Below are 18,254 nucleotides of genomic sequence, written 5' to 3'. Positions count from 1 at the left end.
TCTCACAGCCACCCTTCCTGATAAGCACCACAGTCGCAACTAAACAAACCAGAGAAAAATTAGCAACACAAGCAGGTCCAGGGTCCTATCAACTCCCATCACAGAAAACAAAAGCCTCTTGAAATCACTCAGCATTTCCTTAGGCCATACCCTTCAGTTCATAGATAGACACGCTCAAGCCCCCAAAGGAGAGCTTTACTCAAGGTCACAAAACGAGTAGCAAGCAAGAAACACACCCAGGTCTATCTAACGAGCTCAGTCACTTCCTATAAAGGCCTTAGACTCCTTTATACTTTGCAGCTGGGGAAACAACACTTGCTTGTTCCTTTGGCTAAACTCCAGACTCCAGGGTGGGAGAAGGACAAGCACTTTCCGACCCTGACTATACCTGGACCTGATACAGAAGTTTCAGAGACTGGGTCTGCTGTTAGGTTCTTTACAGGATCTAAAAGTGCACTCATACAGAAACCTCGGGCTTTCTATACAACAGCACTCTTGTCTTTTATTGGGGTTACAGACTTTTTCGAAAACACCCAGAAAAACAAACATCTATCCATACCTATCCATCCATCCATCCACCCACCCACCCACCCACCCATCTATCCACCCCCAAATTATGCATCCAATTCAGACCTCTTGAAATTCATTCAGGGACAGCAGGTTCAGATCTAGAAGGGAACAGAAAGCTAGTGATATATCAAGTGTCTCCACCTAAAAATATGCAAAAAATTAAGTGTGTGTGATCAAATAAATTTGGAAAATTCAGCTGGCCCCTGGGGGAAGACGGGCGAGACTCACAACACACATATATATTAAAGACTCAAAGCAGCTCAAGGAAGCCTGTCCAACTTTGTTTAACGAAGTTTCCCAAACGTATTTGATCTTGAGAAAGGAGAAGAGCCGTGGTCAGGCACACAGCTGACAAACACAGAGCTCAGCACAGAACCAGGACTTTTGGCTCCTCCTTCAATGACCTTTTCATCTTACCTCTTTCCAAATAATTTCAAACTAAATTTCAAACGGAGGGGAAAAGAAGTCCAATTTTCTTTAGAGAAAAAAAAGGCTGTAAGCACCACTCCTTTGCTGTGACTTTAGCCACATTATGCGTCTTGAAGACTTTTTTTAATTTTTTGTTTATTGCAGTAACATTGATTTATAACATTGTAAAAATTTCAGGTGTACATCATTATACTTCTATTTCTACATAGATTACATCATGTTCACCACCAAAATACTAATTACAACCCATCACCACACACATGTACCGAATTATCCCTTTCACCCTCCTCCCTCCCCCCTAGACTTTTCTTCTAATGCCACTTTTTGTGTGTGAGGATCAAACAAAAAAACATACATAAAAACAGTTGGAGGGATTATCATGTTAGATAATATTACTACTGCTAATGGAAATTATAATTTTTCAGGCATGTTAAATGATCATTCCGACCTGTAACACAATCCTGAAACTGTGTATCGGACTAATTCCTGCTATAACATTAAGGGACAGCAACTTCTGCTGCCTTATTTCCCAGGCATCCCAAAACAAATCTCATTTCAGGGGACTGATCTAAACAGCTGAGCACCAATCCATTTTTTTTTTTTTTATGTTCCAGGCAACTTGAAAAAAAAAACTTGGAAGACCCAAAGTTAATTATGCGAGACATATTCCAGACAATTTCTACTGCTGATAGGGAGTAATGGGAAAAGAGTCTCTCCCTTGCCCATCGAGTCCTCTCGTTTTAAAGATTTTATTTATTTATTTTTTCCCTCCAAAGCCCCAGTAGATAGTTGTAGGTCACAGCCGCACATCCTTCTAGCCGCTGCACGTGGGACGCGGCCCCAGCATGGCCGGAGAAGCGGTGCGTCGGTGCGCGCCCGGGATCCGAACCCGGGCCGCCAGCAGCGGAGCACGCGCACTCAACCGCTAAGCCACGGGGCCGGCCCATCGAGTCCTCTGGTTTTAAAATGCCATGGATAACTGTTTCACTGAAGGCACACATTTGTCACCAGAGCCTGCCAAAATATTTCCTCTGTGAACAGTAAAATTTCATGTAAGGAGGTCAGGGTCCAATTTCCAAAACACTGGAGATGTTCACTAAAGCACACATAGAAAGCTGACGAGAGAAAACTTTCCTTAAAACAAAAGAAGGGAGAGAGAAACACTCAAGTTATGGATGAAGATCTGCACCTCATGCAAGTGCCCTTTACGTTTCAGCGTATTAGTAGAAGACTATCGTATCTAACAACAAAAATATCAGGAACAGAGGCAGAACCCGAGCCACCTGAGGACGTGTTCCTGAATACTTTATTTAATAACACACATGGACATAAATTATACCCCCACTATAATCACAAGTTTCCATAGGAAATACCACTACTGTCCCTTATATATTTTAAATCAATACATAAAACATAAGTTGAAAATCAATATAGTTTATTGTTTAACAGAATTATACAACCCATTCTATCTCCTATTTGTTGACATAGGTAACAGGGTATGGCAGGGTGAGTTGTGTCTTCATGAGAAGGCTGCCACAACAAGAGGCTGTGGGTGGTTGACTCTGACGGTGTAAATGTCAAAAGTGAGGTGGTTAGGGAGGAATGAGGGAACGATGATTTAGAAACAACTATGAATAAGAAACAAATTAAGTTTTCTTGCTGCATAAACCCATCCCAAAGTTCTCTCCAGACCTTCCTCCAACACGAAACAAACTAGACCATGTACGGGCCACTTCTGATTATCGTTTATCTCACTTGCTTTTGGTTTTTCTCAGTATCACACCAATTTACGTCAGCCACCTAGTACTACGTCCACACTCTGAACTTTGACATCACTGAGAACTTTATCTTTGAAATCCTCCTGTGTAGCTAGTAAATCTAGTAATTACACATCCACATCTTTTTTTTTTTTAATTTTTATTTATTTTTCCCCCCAAAGCCCCAGTAGACAGTTGTATGTCATAGCTGCACATCCTTCTAGTTGCTGTATGTGGGACGCGGCCTCAGCATGGCCAGAGAAGAGGTGCGTCGGTGCGCGCCCGGGATCCGAACCCGGGCCGCCAAGAGCAGAGCATGCGCACCCAACCGCTAAGCCACGGGGCGGCCCTACATCCACATCTTCTTGATTTTTCTGCTCATTGGCATTTTTGCTTGGAAGGATATAAGAATAAGAACCAGAATAAGAAAGCTTGGAATAAAAAAAGGTCGATGTTCACTTCTTGGAACACACATAAGGGTTCCAAACCTTTGCAACCTGGAGGGAAAGTCAGAGATCAAAGCTCAAGTCTCTTTCACTCAATTTCACATTGCTAATATGTGCCATTACTATAAAGCGCAGGTCCTATTGTCAGAGCAATTAAAAGAGTAATTGCACCTTACACTAAGACCCTGCAGAGGGGCATGGAGCTAAAAGACTCAACCATGCTTAAAAAGCTGATGGTGAGGCATCAAGACAAAGGGAAGGGAGAGGTTGAAGATAACAGGAGAAAAGATAATCAATAGGAGGTAAGTCCAGAGCACAGGTCTTTCACAATGACAGGGGGCAAGCAAAGATACTAATACCATTATGTTTTCAGGTGTGGTGGCAAGCAGTTGAGAGAATCCTTCCATTTTCTGTGAAACAGAAGGTAAGGATGCCACTGAGATTGAGGGGGAAGAGATGAGAGGTGGGCTGGAAGAGACTAGAAGGTTTAGAGAGCCATTGGCAAGAATGAGCAAGACCCAACAGAAGAGATATGAGAAGTCTGCAGTCCTGAGGACCAGTCAATAACCCAGCCCCAGTATAAGGAGGAAGAAGTATAGAGTTAGCTCTGTCAAGGGTTAGAGTTTTGCTAGGAGGAGTATAACAGAAGGCCAAGGAAGCAAACAAACTGAGGACCTTGGCAAGACTATCCGTGAAATGACAAATCTGGACTATATACGGCAGGAAGTAATGAAGGATGCTGATGGGGTTCAAGAGACTGGAGAGCTTTATGAAGACAAAGAATGGGTACTTCACTACATAGGTGAGAAAGCTGGGAGAATCGAAGATTGTGGAGAAGGGAGAATTTAAATTTGAAATGCCAAAGATGGACAGTTCCACATGATGTTAAAATCCAGAAAGTAGCCTTGACAGTGGGTGAGTGGAGATTTAAACATCACTGTTGTTGAGAGGCCATGCTCATTCTCAGGGATGGTAAAAGCTACCCTGGCAGATTTGGGTAAAATGAAAAATTATGAGCCAGGTGACAAAGACAATAATGAATGGGGACCGTAACTAGGAGCTGACAGTGATAAGAAAGAGTAAAGGAGAATAACTGGACACTATGAGTCTCAAAAGAGATGGAGTTTTAAAACAGAGTGGAAGAATTAAGCTTTGAACCAGAAGTAGAGAACAAGAATAGCAATCCCATGTCTTAACCCAAGGATAGATGGAGCATGCAAGAATGAGTGGCAATCACTTGAAACAAGTACAAGGAACGCAGTGTCCTCGGAAAACAGCCAGGGAGGAGGAGGGAACAACAACAAAAAGATGTTAAGGAAGTTTGTTTAGCTTGAAATGTTTTCAGAGTAAATTTTGGGAAGGAAGGGAATAGTGGCAGGTTGAGGGAGGGTGTTAGAATCACAGAGAAACATGGGGAAGAGAGTACTAGAGAGGCCAGATCACATGGCTTCCATCTTGGGCAGTGATGAAAGACAACAGAAATGTGGGTAATGCCGGCCACAAGATGTCCGTAGGTAGTCTCAGCAATCCCTGGTGGACAAGAGGGACTCACACTTCAGGAGGAATCAGCCATGGCCTGGACTGACTAACTTCCAAGAGACTCCTGGGCCAAATGAACAGGCTGGAAGTGTACTTACTTGGTTCCCAGGACTATGACCTACTAACTACTCTGTCCTTGGGAATGTTTCGTAACCTCTGTGAACTCCATTTTGCACACATATAAAATGAGGATAATATCCATCTCACAGGGTTGCTATGAGGATTAAACAAAATCATGCAAATGAGGTAACTAGCTCAGAATCAAACTAACATGTACCCATTTTCTTAGACCTGGCATCAACTGAATGCTTCACAAAGCAAGGCATTCATTATCTAAGGAGGAAAAAATCTGACCTTCAGTCAAAGAAGGGACAACGGAACCCTTCCCTCCTAGCCTCAGTCCTAAAGGAATACGACAATAATCAGGACCACGGGTTAATGTTCACATATCCGGAAGGAAAGGGAAGCTACTGCCTCTCAATAAGACAGATGACTTTCCAGTACATGCTGGCGTTGTGAATCTGGATGGCATGGGTCAGTTTCCTCGTGGCCTGAGGAAATCTCCTTTGGAGATTAAGACCAGAGAGCAAGAGCTGAAACCAACAGCAGCGAAAATCCCCCACCTGCCCATGACTACTAACCCCTATAGAGGTGTTTACAAAGAGGTGAACTTGCATTTGGATCTTTCTGCAGAAAGCCATGCCATATCCTTGGTCTCCACATTTGGAGTACATCCAAGCTACACGTGGCTGCCACTTGGGTGAATCCTGAGTGTCCCCTTGAACCAGGGTGCTAGGTGGGCTATATCCTGAAGTTACAAACTGAAAGTCTATAAGTTAAAGCCTGCTGCAATTTGTTCTACGTGATATTTAACAATTTTTAAATAAGTTGCCAATACTTTAAAAACTGGAAGATTTCACCAAAAATCTCAATGCTAACTTTTCTTGAAAAAACAGATTCCCACAAGGCATCAGTCAGCTGGAGCTGAATGGCACTTGCCCCCACCTGGAGGGGAGGAGCGACTGTTTCATGGGTGGGCACAATTCACTTTCCAGCCCTTAACAGTCCCACCCAGACTGCCTCACTCACTCAGAGGTCAACACCAACACCACATCAAGAAGTCATAATATAGCACTTGATCATCACATGTGACTGGTGTTGGAATAAGCAGTTAACCATTTGGGGGGGATATTAAGTTATATATCTACTTCACAGCTTGCGTGCACGTATGGGCACACATGCACACAGTAACTGCTGGATTAAATGTAAAAACTGACAACAAAATAACAGGCAGTAAAACTAGGAGTGACTTTTATTTCATTGTGTTTTACTGTATATTCTATAACATACTGAATTTTCTATAATGTAAATTTAAAATTTTTAAAAAGACAAATTAGAATGAAAAGTTCATTTCAGAAGTTCTGCAATAGCAATACTTGCTCACAGATATAAAGAATGGCTACGAATAGAAATGACAGCAATCTGCCTTTTGAGACTATTCAAAGAACAGTCCATGAATTTAAAATTATTTAACCCATTTGAGTACATTTCTCCCATCTGTATCTGCATTCTAGGCTAAAGGATTCAAAGGTATTATATCCCCTTAGGATTTTTTATAGAATGTGTATTGTTGGGAGTATCTCCTAACTCTTGAAATAACCAGATAGATGTATGGTATTCTTGTGGGAGGGGCACAAAGACAGGTGGGTAAGAAACAGGAAAATAACGAGGTTTAACAATATGGTCCCAACATTTGTACACTGTACAAATGTACACTGTACATTTTGGTAACAAATGTCAAGATGAGAGAGGCTGCATTCTCAAGGAAGAACTAGGTCCCTGGAAAATGCTAAGATAGAGTAGTCACATCGATAGTTTTCAACATCATTTCTATAATTATGCTTGGTTTTTGTAAGCTTGTTTACTTTAAACTAGAAAAATATCTTCTTTCAATGCTAATAAGGATTTAAAAAATTTTTGAAAGCCAGTTAAGAGTCACAACTAGAAAGGACTTAACCTTTAATATAGAGATTCTCAACTAAGAGAGCATTTGGAAAGAGGTGGGAAGGAGGGGAAGACATGGTAAATAAAAATCACCCATGAAGTTTCTTCAGCCATCAGGTTTCCCTCCTCCAGAAGGGTGCTCCCCTTCAGATTGTCCCACCTTCATAGGAGAAAAGACCCCATTCCGCACAATCAGTGCTGAGATACAAATAAGAATGTACCTCATCTCTCAGGTGTTCTGAGAGCATATGGCTCAGTCAACATCCCCAACTTCTATCCCCATTTTGCAGATGTAGAAAACAAGGCTCCGCACTAATTGTCAAGTGCAGTGACGGCCTAACCCAAAGCACCTTCTAGGCAGTCATGCTCACAGAGAAACATGTTTGATACTTTATGACTCCACTCCCATCACCACTGATCAGACTAGGAGGTGACCGTCCAACCCAGGGGTTGCCAATCCATAAGTGCAACCTCTGCCATAGTGTGGCCTAAAAAGATAAGCTGGGCCACAACCTGCTCTTGAGAATGTGTGCTCAGAAATACAAGAGAAAGAAGCAGGAAGCAATAGAAATAGGGCAAAAAAACAAGAGGTGAGATGAGGGGTCAGGGCAAGTTGAGTTTATGAGGGTGAAGACACTAAGAATACACAAAAGCTATGAGACAAAGAAAAGACTTACAGAGTAATAACAGAGACAAAAACAGAGAACTAAACCCAAAGAGTTTACAAACAGTGGAGTTCCAGAGGGAAGATCCATTAACTTTTACTGATGGTCTCTAAGGCGCTTTTGGATCCAGAATCAACAGGATTTCAGCTTCTATGAGATGTTACTCCAATAACGCTTCTGTTTTTCGACTTTCATGAATATTGCTTCCAGTTTGAAAGTTTCACACATATTCTTTCAATAAGCCACCCCAACCCAAGCTAGCTTAAGTCTCTGTTCTGTGCAATCAAGAAAGCCTGTTTAGGGCCGGCTCCGTGGCTTGGCGGTTAAGTGTGCGCGCTCTGATGCTGGCGGCCCGGGTTCGGATCCCGGGAGCGCCCCGAGGCACCACTTCTCCGTCCAACGTGAGGCCGAGTCCCACGTACAGCAACTAGAAGGTTGTGAACCTATGACATACAACTATCTACTGGGGCTTTGGGGGGAAAAAACTGAATAAATAAAATCTTTAAAAAAAAAAAAAAAAAAGAAAGCCTGTTTAAAACAAACAGATCGAGTTGCCCAAGGTCATAGAGTTCAACAAAATAGAGGTTAGACCATTCAACTCCCAAAGTCCTACAGCCATTCTCTTACAGTACCATATCAGAAAGACAGAAGTGAATTGGAATGGGTGAATGTTAGCTAAATAAGACTCCCCTCAAAGAGAATAGTCATGCCCCACACAGTACGTCCCTTGGTGTCAGTGCCAGAGATATGATACTATGAAGGATGAACCACAGGTCAGTCCATTAGGGAAATGAAAAATATCTTTATTATTTTCTTCTAATTATAAAAAGACACATTTTGTGTAAAATTTCCAAACAGTACAAAAATAAATATTTTGAAAAGTGCAAGTTTTGCATAATCCAGCCCTGGAGATAACTACTGTCAAGATTTTGGTTATGTATCCTTCCAGACATCTTTATCTACATACATAATAAATTTTTATTACCAAAACACATTCATATCTTACAAGAATTTACTCTGCAACTTGCTTTTTGTCTCTTAACATGCTTTTTCTATATAATTACATATAGATCAAACAGTTGCTTTAACAGCTGCATAGCATTTCATAACATGGATGTATCTGTTTACCTAACCATTTTCCAAAGACAGGCATTAAGGTTGTTGGCGTTTTTTTCACTGATACAAACTTTTTGGTAAATATCAATGAACATATATCTCACAGGTACGACTTTGTATGACACCTGTATGACTATTTCTGTCAGATAAATTCCTCGAAGTGTTATTGTCAAAATGACCTCCTGATTTGGGGATAGTGAGCTGTAATGATCATGGCAACCCACAGTGAAGTAAGACTCGAAATCCAATACACAGGCCATAGGATAGAATAAGGATCCAGCCAGGAAATGGAACACTAAGGCTGAACCAGCAAGGTCCTAAGACTCCTGACTTTCCTTATGAAAAAATCCATACAATCACCTGGGTGGATAGGGGGCAGGTGTGAACTGCCAGTTCTTCTGCTCTCAGGCCAGTCAGATGTCCCCATCTGCATCCAAGTCTGGACAGCCTGACTCTGACAATAAATCATTTGGAGAGGCCAAAATGAAATTTGCAGAACATAAAGCAAAGAAACGGAGGCATGCAATTAATTCAGGAAAAGAAAGGAGGACACAGAAGATACAAAACTATTTTTCTTTAAAACACAGACTCATTTACCTTCTGTATAATGTAGTGAAATGGCACTGGATTTCATAGTGATCCCTCGGATCTGCTCATCTTCTCTGCTGTCCATGTATCTTAACTGTAAAAATGCAACATATGCATTCTTACTTCCCAATGAATTAAAATATAACATTAAAATGGAATGATTTGGACTTTTGCTTTAAATACTTAAATTTTAAACTAAAAAGCCTTTTGTATTTTTTTTAAAGGGAGTGGAGCTGCAGAAGGGAAGCTGTTGGGGAAGAGAAACAGACAACTTGAAAGATATAATCACTTTCCAAATGTATTCAAACACTGCATACCCTCCCGAGTGTTGCTCATTCAAATTTCAGCCATGAATGACTAGGTAGTCCACCAGCAATTCAGAGAAAGTAAAGTATTTGGGGAAATTCCTTCTATTCATCAAGAACACAGCCATTCTTTTCCTATTCATAGGCTGTTCAACAAAGTCTGAGCAGAACCTGAAATAGAAGGTCTCTAGAGGCGTGAGAAGTCTTCACTCCTTTTCCCAAATTAGCAAATTTTAAACACATTTTTTAAAAAACAATGATACAGTAGAAGATATTTATAACATCACCATTTGGCTGATGGCTTTCATAAAGCATTAATGCCCACAAACATCTCATTCTCTAGGCTTTGCAGTGCATCAGTAGTGATAGTGGCTTCGAATAACTGAAGAACCCATCCCTTTCCAACTCCTCAGCCCTAAGGCACCTCACTAATCTCCTTCCTCCCTCTCCCGAAAGATCTTTTCCCTGCCCTGCCTTATTTCTCTCCACTGTCAAACTTTTGAAAAATTCTTAACCTTTGCATTTATTCATTTCTTCTACTCAAAAGCCTTGAGACTAACTTATTGATATGAGATTGCCAAATTTATTCACCCATGTTAATTCTTTAATTTTCAGAGAGGGTTCCATTCCCACAGCTCTGGCAAAACCAAACTCCTAAAAGCTACCAATGACCTCTGGCAAAACACAACCATCCTTTTCAATTCTCACTCTTCTTGATTTCAGTGTGGCATTAGACAGACATAGCTAATAACCTTCTGTGTGCGTGTGTGCTCACACCACACACATGAATTTCTTCCAGGAGTTTGAAATCTCCTAGTTTTCTTCCCATCTCTCCTTGAATCGCACTGCTGGATCCCCTTCACCTCTCCAACCTCTCAGGTCTTCCTCCCAAAAATCTCAGTCCCTTGTTATTCTTCTATATGTGTGTTTCTAAGCAGTGAGTTGATACAAAACATGTATAAGGCAGAAAGAATAACAATACATTGAACACCTGTGTATGCACCATCCTATTTAAGAAAGAAAAAAAAGGTTTGTTACTTTTGAAGTCCCCTGTGCCCCTGGCTCAGAGGTAACCACTATCCTGAATTTTATCTTGTTCATTAGCTTGCTTTCTTTATAATTTTAAAAAATATGAGTATCACTAAGCAACATATCACTTAGAGTTGCAGGTTCTGGGCCTTATACAAATGGAGTATATATATATATATATATAAACATTTATTTTTCTGTCACTTTGTCTTTCTTTGCTCAATATTATATTCCTGAGATTCATACATATTGATGGAGGTAGTTATAGTTCATTAATTCTCATTACTGTAGGATTCCACTACACAAATCCACCACACCTTATTCATCCACTCATCCATCCGTTAGTGACGGACACGTAGATTGAGTCTGGTTTTTTCTAACTATAACTGAGCTGCTATTAACAGTCGGGTGTATGTCTCTTGGTACACTATCTAGGAGTGGAATTTCTGAGTTATTAAATGTGCACATCTCCAACCTTACCAGATATTTCCAAATTGTTTTCTAAAGTAGTTGGACTGTTCTACACTCTGAACAGTGGAACAGTGCTTCTGTTGCTCTGCAACCTCAGCAACACTTGAAGTTATCAGACTTTATTTTTTAAATCAGATGGATGATAAATAATATTTTGTGGTTTTAAATTACATTTCTCCAATTATTAATGGGATTGAGTATCTTTTTGTAAGTTTATTGTACTACCATTTGGTATTCCTCTTCTGTGAGTTTCTTATTCAAGATTTTTCTCCATCTTTTTTTTGGTTGTATTACAGGTCTATTTTCTTTTGGATAGGAGTTATTTATAGTCTCTGAATATTAGACCTTTGTCAAATATATGTGTGTTATTAATATTTTCCCCCCGTTACCAGGCTTGTCTTTTCACTTTCTTTATGGCATCTTCTGATAAATAGATGTGCTTAGTTTTAATGTAGCTGAGTCAATCAAACTTTTACATAATGGTGTGCACTTTTTTGTCTTATATAAGAAATCTTCCCTTAAAGTCACAAAAGTATTGTCCTATATTATTTTCTAAAAGTTTTACAGTTTTGCCTTTCACATCTAAGTATTTTTAACCAAGTGCGATTGATTTTTACACATGCTGTTAAGGAAAGGTCCAGTTCTCTTTTTTTTCCACGTAGATATCCACTGTCCAAGGACAACATATTGAGAGGTTCAGCTTTTCCCTACAGGTCTGAAATGCCAGCTCTGTGATAAATGAGACTCCCTGCTTCTAGGCCTGCTATCCCGGGCCATCAGTCAATTTTATCCCTCGGCTGATTGCAAACCACAGCTTACAATAGATTCACAATAAGTCTTGCTATCTGGTAAGACATATTCCACACCCTACTCTTCTTAGATGTCTTGGCTATTACTGGCCCTTTGCTCTTCTGTATGGATTTTAGAATCAGCATATCAAGTTCAAAAAAAAAAAAAGGTTGGAATTTTTACTGGGACTGCCAAATCTACAGATCAATAGGAAAAATCCTGTCATTTTAAAAATACTGAGTCTGCCAATCCACGAGCATGGTATACCTCTCCATTTATTTAAGTTTTCTCCAATATCATCTCACAGGTACATTTTTAATGCTATTTAAGTGGTATATTTTTTAAATTATATTTTCTATTTATTGCTCATGTATAAATTCTCTTTTCAATGACTTTTGTATCCTGAAATCTGCTAAATTCTTATTAACATCCTAGCAATTTATCTGTATACTCTCTCAGTTTTCCACAAAGTCATATCATCTATTAATAATGCAGCTGTTTCTTCCTTTCCAAAACTCATACTTTTTATTTTTTTTTCTTGCCTTGTTGTTGCAGCTAGAACATCTAGTGTAATGTAAAATAGAAGCTGTAATACAATGAACAAAAGGGTCCAAAGCCACCCTTGCCTTATCCCTAAATATAAATAGAAGAGTTTCAACACTTCATCATTAAGTTCAATCTTCACTGCAGGTTTTTTTGTAGATACTCCATATCAGATTATGGAAACTCCCTTCTAAACCTACTTTGCTAAGAAGTTTTATCATACAGGAGACTGAATTTTATTGAATGTCTTCTGAGTCTACTGAAATGATCATGATTTTCTTCCTTTAATCTGTTAACATGCTGAAATTACATCAAACCAATCTTGAATTCTTTGGGATAAACTCTATTTGGTTATGAAGAACTAACTTTCTATATAATTCCAGACTCTGTTTTATAATAATGATAATTTTGTATCTACAATCATAAGGTTATCATGTAATGTTCCTGTCTTGTATTTTCCTTAACAGACTTTTTGTCATCAAGGTTATGCCATCGTCCCATGATCTGGAGAGTAGTCCCTGCTCTTTCCCCCACTATACTTTGGAATGGTTCATTAATGTTTTGGTAAAACTAGAGAGTTGAACCATGTGACTTCTTTGTTGAAATATTTTTGCCAACCAATTCAATTTCTTAAATTTACAGTCATGTTTTCTATTTCTTCTTGATTCTATTTTGGTAAGTTATAGTGCTCCAGACATTTTTCCATTTCTCCATTTTTAAGCTTATTGCCATGAAGTTGTTCATTATATCCAATTACCTCTTTAACCTCTGCAGCATTTTTCTTCCCTAGTATCACATATTCCTTCCTCCTTTCTTTTTTTCTTGATCAATTTTGCTAGATAGTTATCAGTTGAATTACAAGATGATCATAAATTGTCTATATTGCCAGTAATTTTTTTAAATTAATAGACTTTATCTTTTTAGAGCAATTTTAAGTTTACAGAAAAATTGATTGGAAAGTATAGAGGTTCCCAAATATCTCCTCCGCGACTACACACGCAGTTTCCCCTATTATTTACATCTTGTATTAGTGTGGTACACGTTACAATTAATGAACCAATATCAACACAGTATTATTAAATAAAGTCCATAGTTTAATTAGGGGTCATTCTTTAAATGTATAATGACACGTCCATCATTATCATATCATACTTGTTAGCTGTATTAATCTTTTCCAAAAACAAAGTTTGGCTTCACTGGTCTTTTCTATGAAATGTTTGTTTTCTACTTCATTAATTTGTGCTTTATTATTTCCTTTTATCTACTTATTTTAGAGTTATTGTACTTGTTCTAACTTCTCAAGTGGGAAAAACACAAGCACTTTATTATTTCACTCAACCTAGTTTTTTTCAGCTTCCTCTAGACAGTGTCTTGGGCCAGTTCTCCATTCAACTTGCCTCATATGTCCTATTCTTCCTTCAGTCTCCTAGGCCTGCTTTTTTGATTCAATTTTGCTTCTCTATCTCCTCTTCTCTCTACGCCCAGTCACCTGATAAATCCTGCTGATTAGATCTTAAATTCATTAGGGAGAGGAATATCTCCATTTTTCTACAGCAAATAAATTCCAAGTCCTCTCAACTCACAGCTAGAAACAAAGATCTCTTTAATTTCATTTTCTAAAATACTATTTTCATCACAACTCTCACACTTCAGAAGTCTTCCTTTGATAGCCTTCGAGGTCTTCTATAATCTGATACATTCTCTCTACAGTAGTCTCCACAGTAGCATTTTCCCTCTCAGTAGTCTCTAGGCAAATGTTCCACTCAAATCAAGCACAAAACACAAATTAGCCTTTACCCACTTTATCCATGTTATTTCCCCCTACTTGATGGTTTCTCTGCCTTCTCCTTAAACCACCCAACTCATCCACTGTGAAAAATCTCCTCAGTTGAAATCTTCCACAGTCATGCCAGGCTATCACTTGACTTGCAGCAAAAACTCATTTTTGTATGTATAAAATATTAACATAAAGTAATATAAGGCACTATAGAAATACCTTTTTCTCAACATCTATTTTATCTTGCTAAATAGATTGGCAGCTTCTTAGATGCATGAACTATGCTTTATACTTTTTTGGGATCTCTAAGAACACAGCAAATGGCTCATCACATTGTAGATAGCTGATACTTACTGAAATGCAAAAAGTATTTACCAAATATAACAACATACCTTGCCTGCTAGGCGGCTGGAGATGATTCCATTACTAGATATAAGACAGTCAGCCAAAGTAGTTTTTCCTGTTAAAATAACAATATTAATTCAAATCTATTTTTTTTTTCCAAAAGAGGGAGATGGATTGTATCTACAGATTTAACATCTGACCGTAAGAATTGGTTTAGCAAAGAATCCCTATTTATCTATACTGAGGAAAGCAAGACATAATAAGCATTTTAAGGAGTTTAATAATTAGACTTTTAAATAGAGTAGCATCCGGAAGGACACAGATTCCGGCACTCTACAGTGCCATAATCTGTTAACTCCAACCCTGTGGACTTCATCGACCTCATCTGATAAGTTGTTCAAGCAACTTTTTTTTAAGCACAGAGCTTTTTTTAAAATTGAGGCATAATTTACAGAGTAAAATGTACAGACTCTTAAGTGATGAGACAAACCACTGTGCCAATCAAAATACAGAACATTGGACAACTTGTACAGTTACTAAAATCTGTCCTACAAGAATTTGATCAAGTTTATTGTAATTATTATATCAATCTTCCAATATCTATAACAGTGACCATGCCTATAAACTTAAAGATAGCTCAGAACAACAAAAGGATAACACAGCAATCATTTTTGTCTCGGAATGGTATACTGGGTAAAACATCACCAAGAAACAACAGAACATAATCTTCTGCCATATTTCCCCGTATGGCCTTAGCTGGCATTTGCCAGTCAAACTGTCTTAAGAAAAATATTTCTTTAGCAAAGAAATTCAGGAGATTTACCAGTATCTCCTACTGTTTGTAAGCCTGTGGAGGGCATCAGCTACACTGTAGCTACCGATGCTACCTAGTATCCAAACAAAGACCTAGGAATCTACTTTATAACAAAAGAAACTCTTCGTATATTCAAGTACACACTTATGGCTACCTTTATTAACTCTACACAATTTCAAGTAGTACAAACAGGTAACTTTGTTTAAAGAACGCTGCCCGTATATATAATTACTGCAGCTGGGCTGGAGTAACAAAAGGAGGGTTTTTTCTTCAAAACAAACAAGTCTCTACTGCACCTGAGGAATTTAGCAAAGCTATGGAATCTGTGTGAAATAGAGACCAATCAACAGGAGCACTGAAGACCTTTAATACTGTGTTACCTGTCTGCCATGTAAATATTATGTGTTAGCATATAATCCTAGAACATCACCTTCCTGCTATCCAATGGAGTAGGATTCATTCCAAGCATGGCGAGCACATATCCCCTACAATGTAGTGCCAAGAAAGCAGCGACTTGGCTTTATTCGTGGCTATATCCCTGGGACCAGAACGATGCTTGGCATATAAGAAACATTCAATGAATATTTCTTGAATGAACAAATGAATTACAGGTTTCCTAGGACGGTACTATTTTAACATAATTTTAAAGAGTAAATTTAAAAGTAATTTGTTATATACACACATGCCACTCACTTGCCACATGATTTAACTCACAAAGCAAAAAAATACTTTTGTCAAACCTCACGTCCTCAAAATGTGAGCAGTGTAATTATAAAAACTCATGGCGGCAGGGTTAGTCACTGGATCTGTATATAAAACTCATTCTCAGTCGGCTTCACCTATAAAGTGATCCATTACTTCCCCTTTCAGTTGCCATACTACTTCACTTCAGCTATTCTGTCAATGGCAATAGCGACCTGACCTCTTTTCTGCCTTTCAATTCATCCTAAACACTTCCACCAGACTAATCTTTATAATGTACTACTTGATTACAACACCCCTGCTTTATTTTGTTCTCCCAATGGCTCCCCAGTACCTAATAATAAACGTTAATGATCATCATCATGATAAAGCATGTACCTGCCAAGGGCTTCTTATTACATTTAATCCTCACAACCCTATGAGGTAGGTGCAGTTTTCATCCCCGTTTACAGATATGCTATACTGAAGCTCAAAAAGCAAAGTAACTTGAAATGGAGTTCTGAACTCAGGATGTCTAACTGCAGAGCTGGAGCACTTAACCCTTATCCCAGTGCCTCACTGGCATCAAGGGCTCCATGCAATACGGCCCAGCCTGCCTCTTCACTTTCATCTATTATTTCCTCACCTTCAGGATAGTAAGTAGGTTTTATTTCACATACCCATTCCCGTCACTTTGCTGTGGCTACCTGAACTAAGAAGTTTGAAACTAAGAGCAGTCTTAGCAGGAAGCAATGTTTTGGTGTAACAGCAACGCCAGTCAGAAGCATACACACCACGCCTTAGCTATCCCTGCCCTTCCACGTCCTGGGCTTCAGTCACATACACTTCCTTTTCCCCTTGCTGACACTATTCCCACTTGGAATGTGTGTCTCCATCTGCCATCCTGAATCCCCCTTCAAGGGTCATCTCTAATACTAACTATGTTGTGAAGCCCTTTTCTTAACCCATTCCTAGCTTCCCAAACCTCTAGTTCTCCCAACCCTGATAGTCTACTTTTTGCCTGTCTCATTTTGCACTGCCTCAACCCCCAAATTGCCCCTAGACCTGGGCTGGTGCCCTATTCATAAACCTCTACCTTCTGACATACCTAGCAAAATACCTTGAACCTAGTAGACGTTCAATAAATATCTGAGGAGTTAAAAAGAATCACAAAACACAGGTTCTGAGGATATTATGTCAAGACCGTAAACTTTTTATATTACTAAGCCATTTCAAAACTTCTTCACGTTTCAACAAAAACTCAACTTCGCATTTAAAAAACAATGCAATAAACTATATAGAAGAATGCTAATCACTAGTTAGTTGTGTTCATTTCAAATGCTGTACAGCATGCTTCTCTAACATCATTTTAGAGGAAATAAGACTTGCTTCTTCGCAAGTATCACTCTCGACTGCCCACAGCGTCACTCCACTGACACACGTGGAGACACAATCCCTTAATTATGGAAAATAAGCCATTTAAAAAGGATTCTTACCATGGTCAACATGAGCCAAAACACAGATATTCCTGATGTTGGCAGTGTTTTTCTGGAGTTGAATCATCTTATCCAAACTATTGAGCACCATGGTCACTTATTTCCTGCGACTAAAAATTAAATATGTATTACAAATGGCACATGGGCCAAAGGTCACAGCATAAATTTTTTTTTGTTAATGCAGGGAGCTGACCAGACTTCTCAAGTCCCTTAAACTAAGAACCCAATGACATAGATTACTGACGGACTATACCCACCCAGGCCGAAGTCCAACCTGAGCACGTAAGCAAACGCCGTATCACGACCCGACTCGCGGAGCTCGCTCTTCCTGCCGGCTGGGCCGCGGTGAATCACGCAGCCCGTGGGTGGGGGCTGGGAGCACAGGGGCAGCAGTGGCCGCCTCCGGTCAGCGACCACGCGGAGGAAGGGCCGCACGCAGGAGCGGAGAGGACGCCGATCTCTCCCTCCCCCGCTCGGCGTCCCTCCAGGCCCCCCGTCCTATCGTCCTCGCTCGCCTTCACCGGAAGTGAGACACCGGCTCCACCACTGCTTATGAGCCCCAAGAAAGTTCCGGGCCACGTGCCGACTAACCACGCAGCTGCACTCAGCGTCTTCCTTCCATCCTTCGGGAACGAGGAGAACGCTGACTCCACGTTCCCTTCGTCTCCGTGGGGCCCCGCATTCGCTCTCCTCGAGGACCCCGGGTCCACAGAGAGGAGCGGCCGCCCGCCCCGCCGCCGCTACCCGGTCCCCACCGCGGCCCGAGGAGGACGCCGGACCCCGCGCGCACCCACCGGCTCCGGCCGTCCCACAGCTCCGCCCGGACCCCCGCGCCGGCCACACCACCCACGTCGGCGGCGCCAACAGCGCCGCTGGTCCCCAACGCCCAC

At 40.1% G+C, this 18,254-nt stretch overlaps 1 protein-coding gene across 4 annotated transcripts in view; it reads right to left on the bottom strand.

Annotated features, from left to right (window-relative positions):
- EFL1 (elongation factor like GTPase 1) overlaps positions 1–18,243 on the bottom strand; it is a 129,207-nt gene extending 110,964 nt beyond the window's left edge. For 2 of the 4 annotated variants that reach the window (XR_015551651.1, XM_004431997.3), the window contains exons 1-4: positions 17,639–17,788; positions 17,365–17,474; positions 14,421–14,488; positions 9,124–9,208 (exon numbers count right to left, since the gene is read on the bottom strand). Coding sequence is in view for 3 of the 4 variants with exons in the window: in XM_004431997.3 (XP_004432054.1) it covers positions 9,124–9,208; positions 14,421–14,488; positions 17,365–17,455 (244 nt within the window). In the remaining variant the exon portion in view is untranslated. Of the gene's footprint in view, positions 1–9,123; positions 9,209–14,420; positions 14,489–17,364; positions 17,475–17,621; positions 17,789–18,158 lie in introns of those variants that run through there. The other 2 variants (XM_087429033.1, XM_087429034.1) reach the window with 2 other exon arrangements.
- Between the last annotated feature and the right edge of the window lie 11 nt (positions 18,244–18,254).

Source organism: Ceratotherium simum, chromosome 3 (assembly GCF_057802395.1).
Source record: "Ceratotherium simum simum isolate JZ-2026a chromosome 3, ASM5780239v1, whole genome shotgun sequence".
NCBI lineage: Eukaryota > Metazoa > Chordata > Mammalia > Perissodactyla > Rhinocerotidae > Ceratotherium > Ceratotherium simum.
This window is presented reverse-complemented; position numbering and strand designations above follow the sequence as displayed.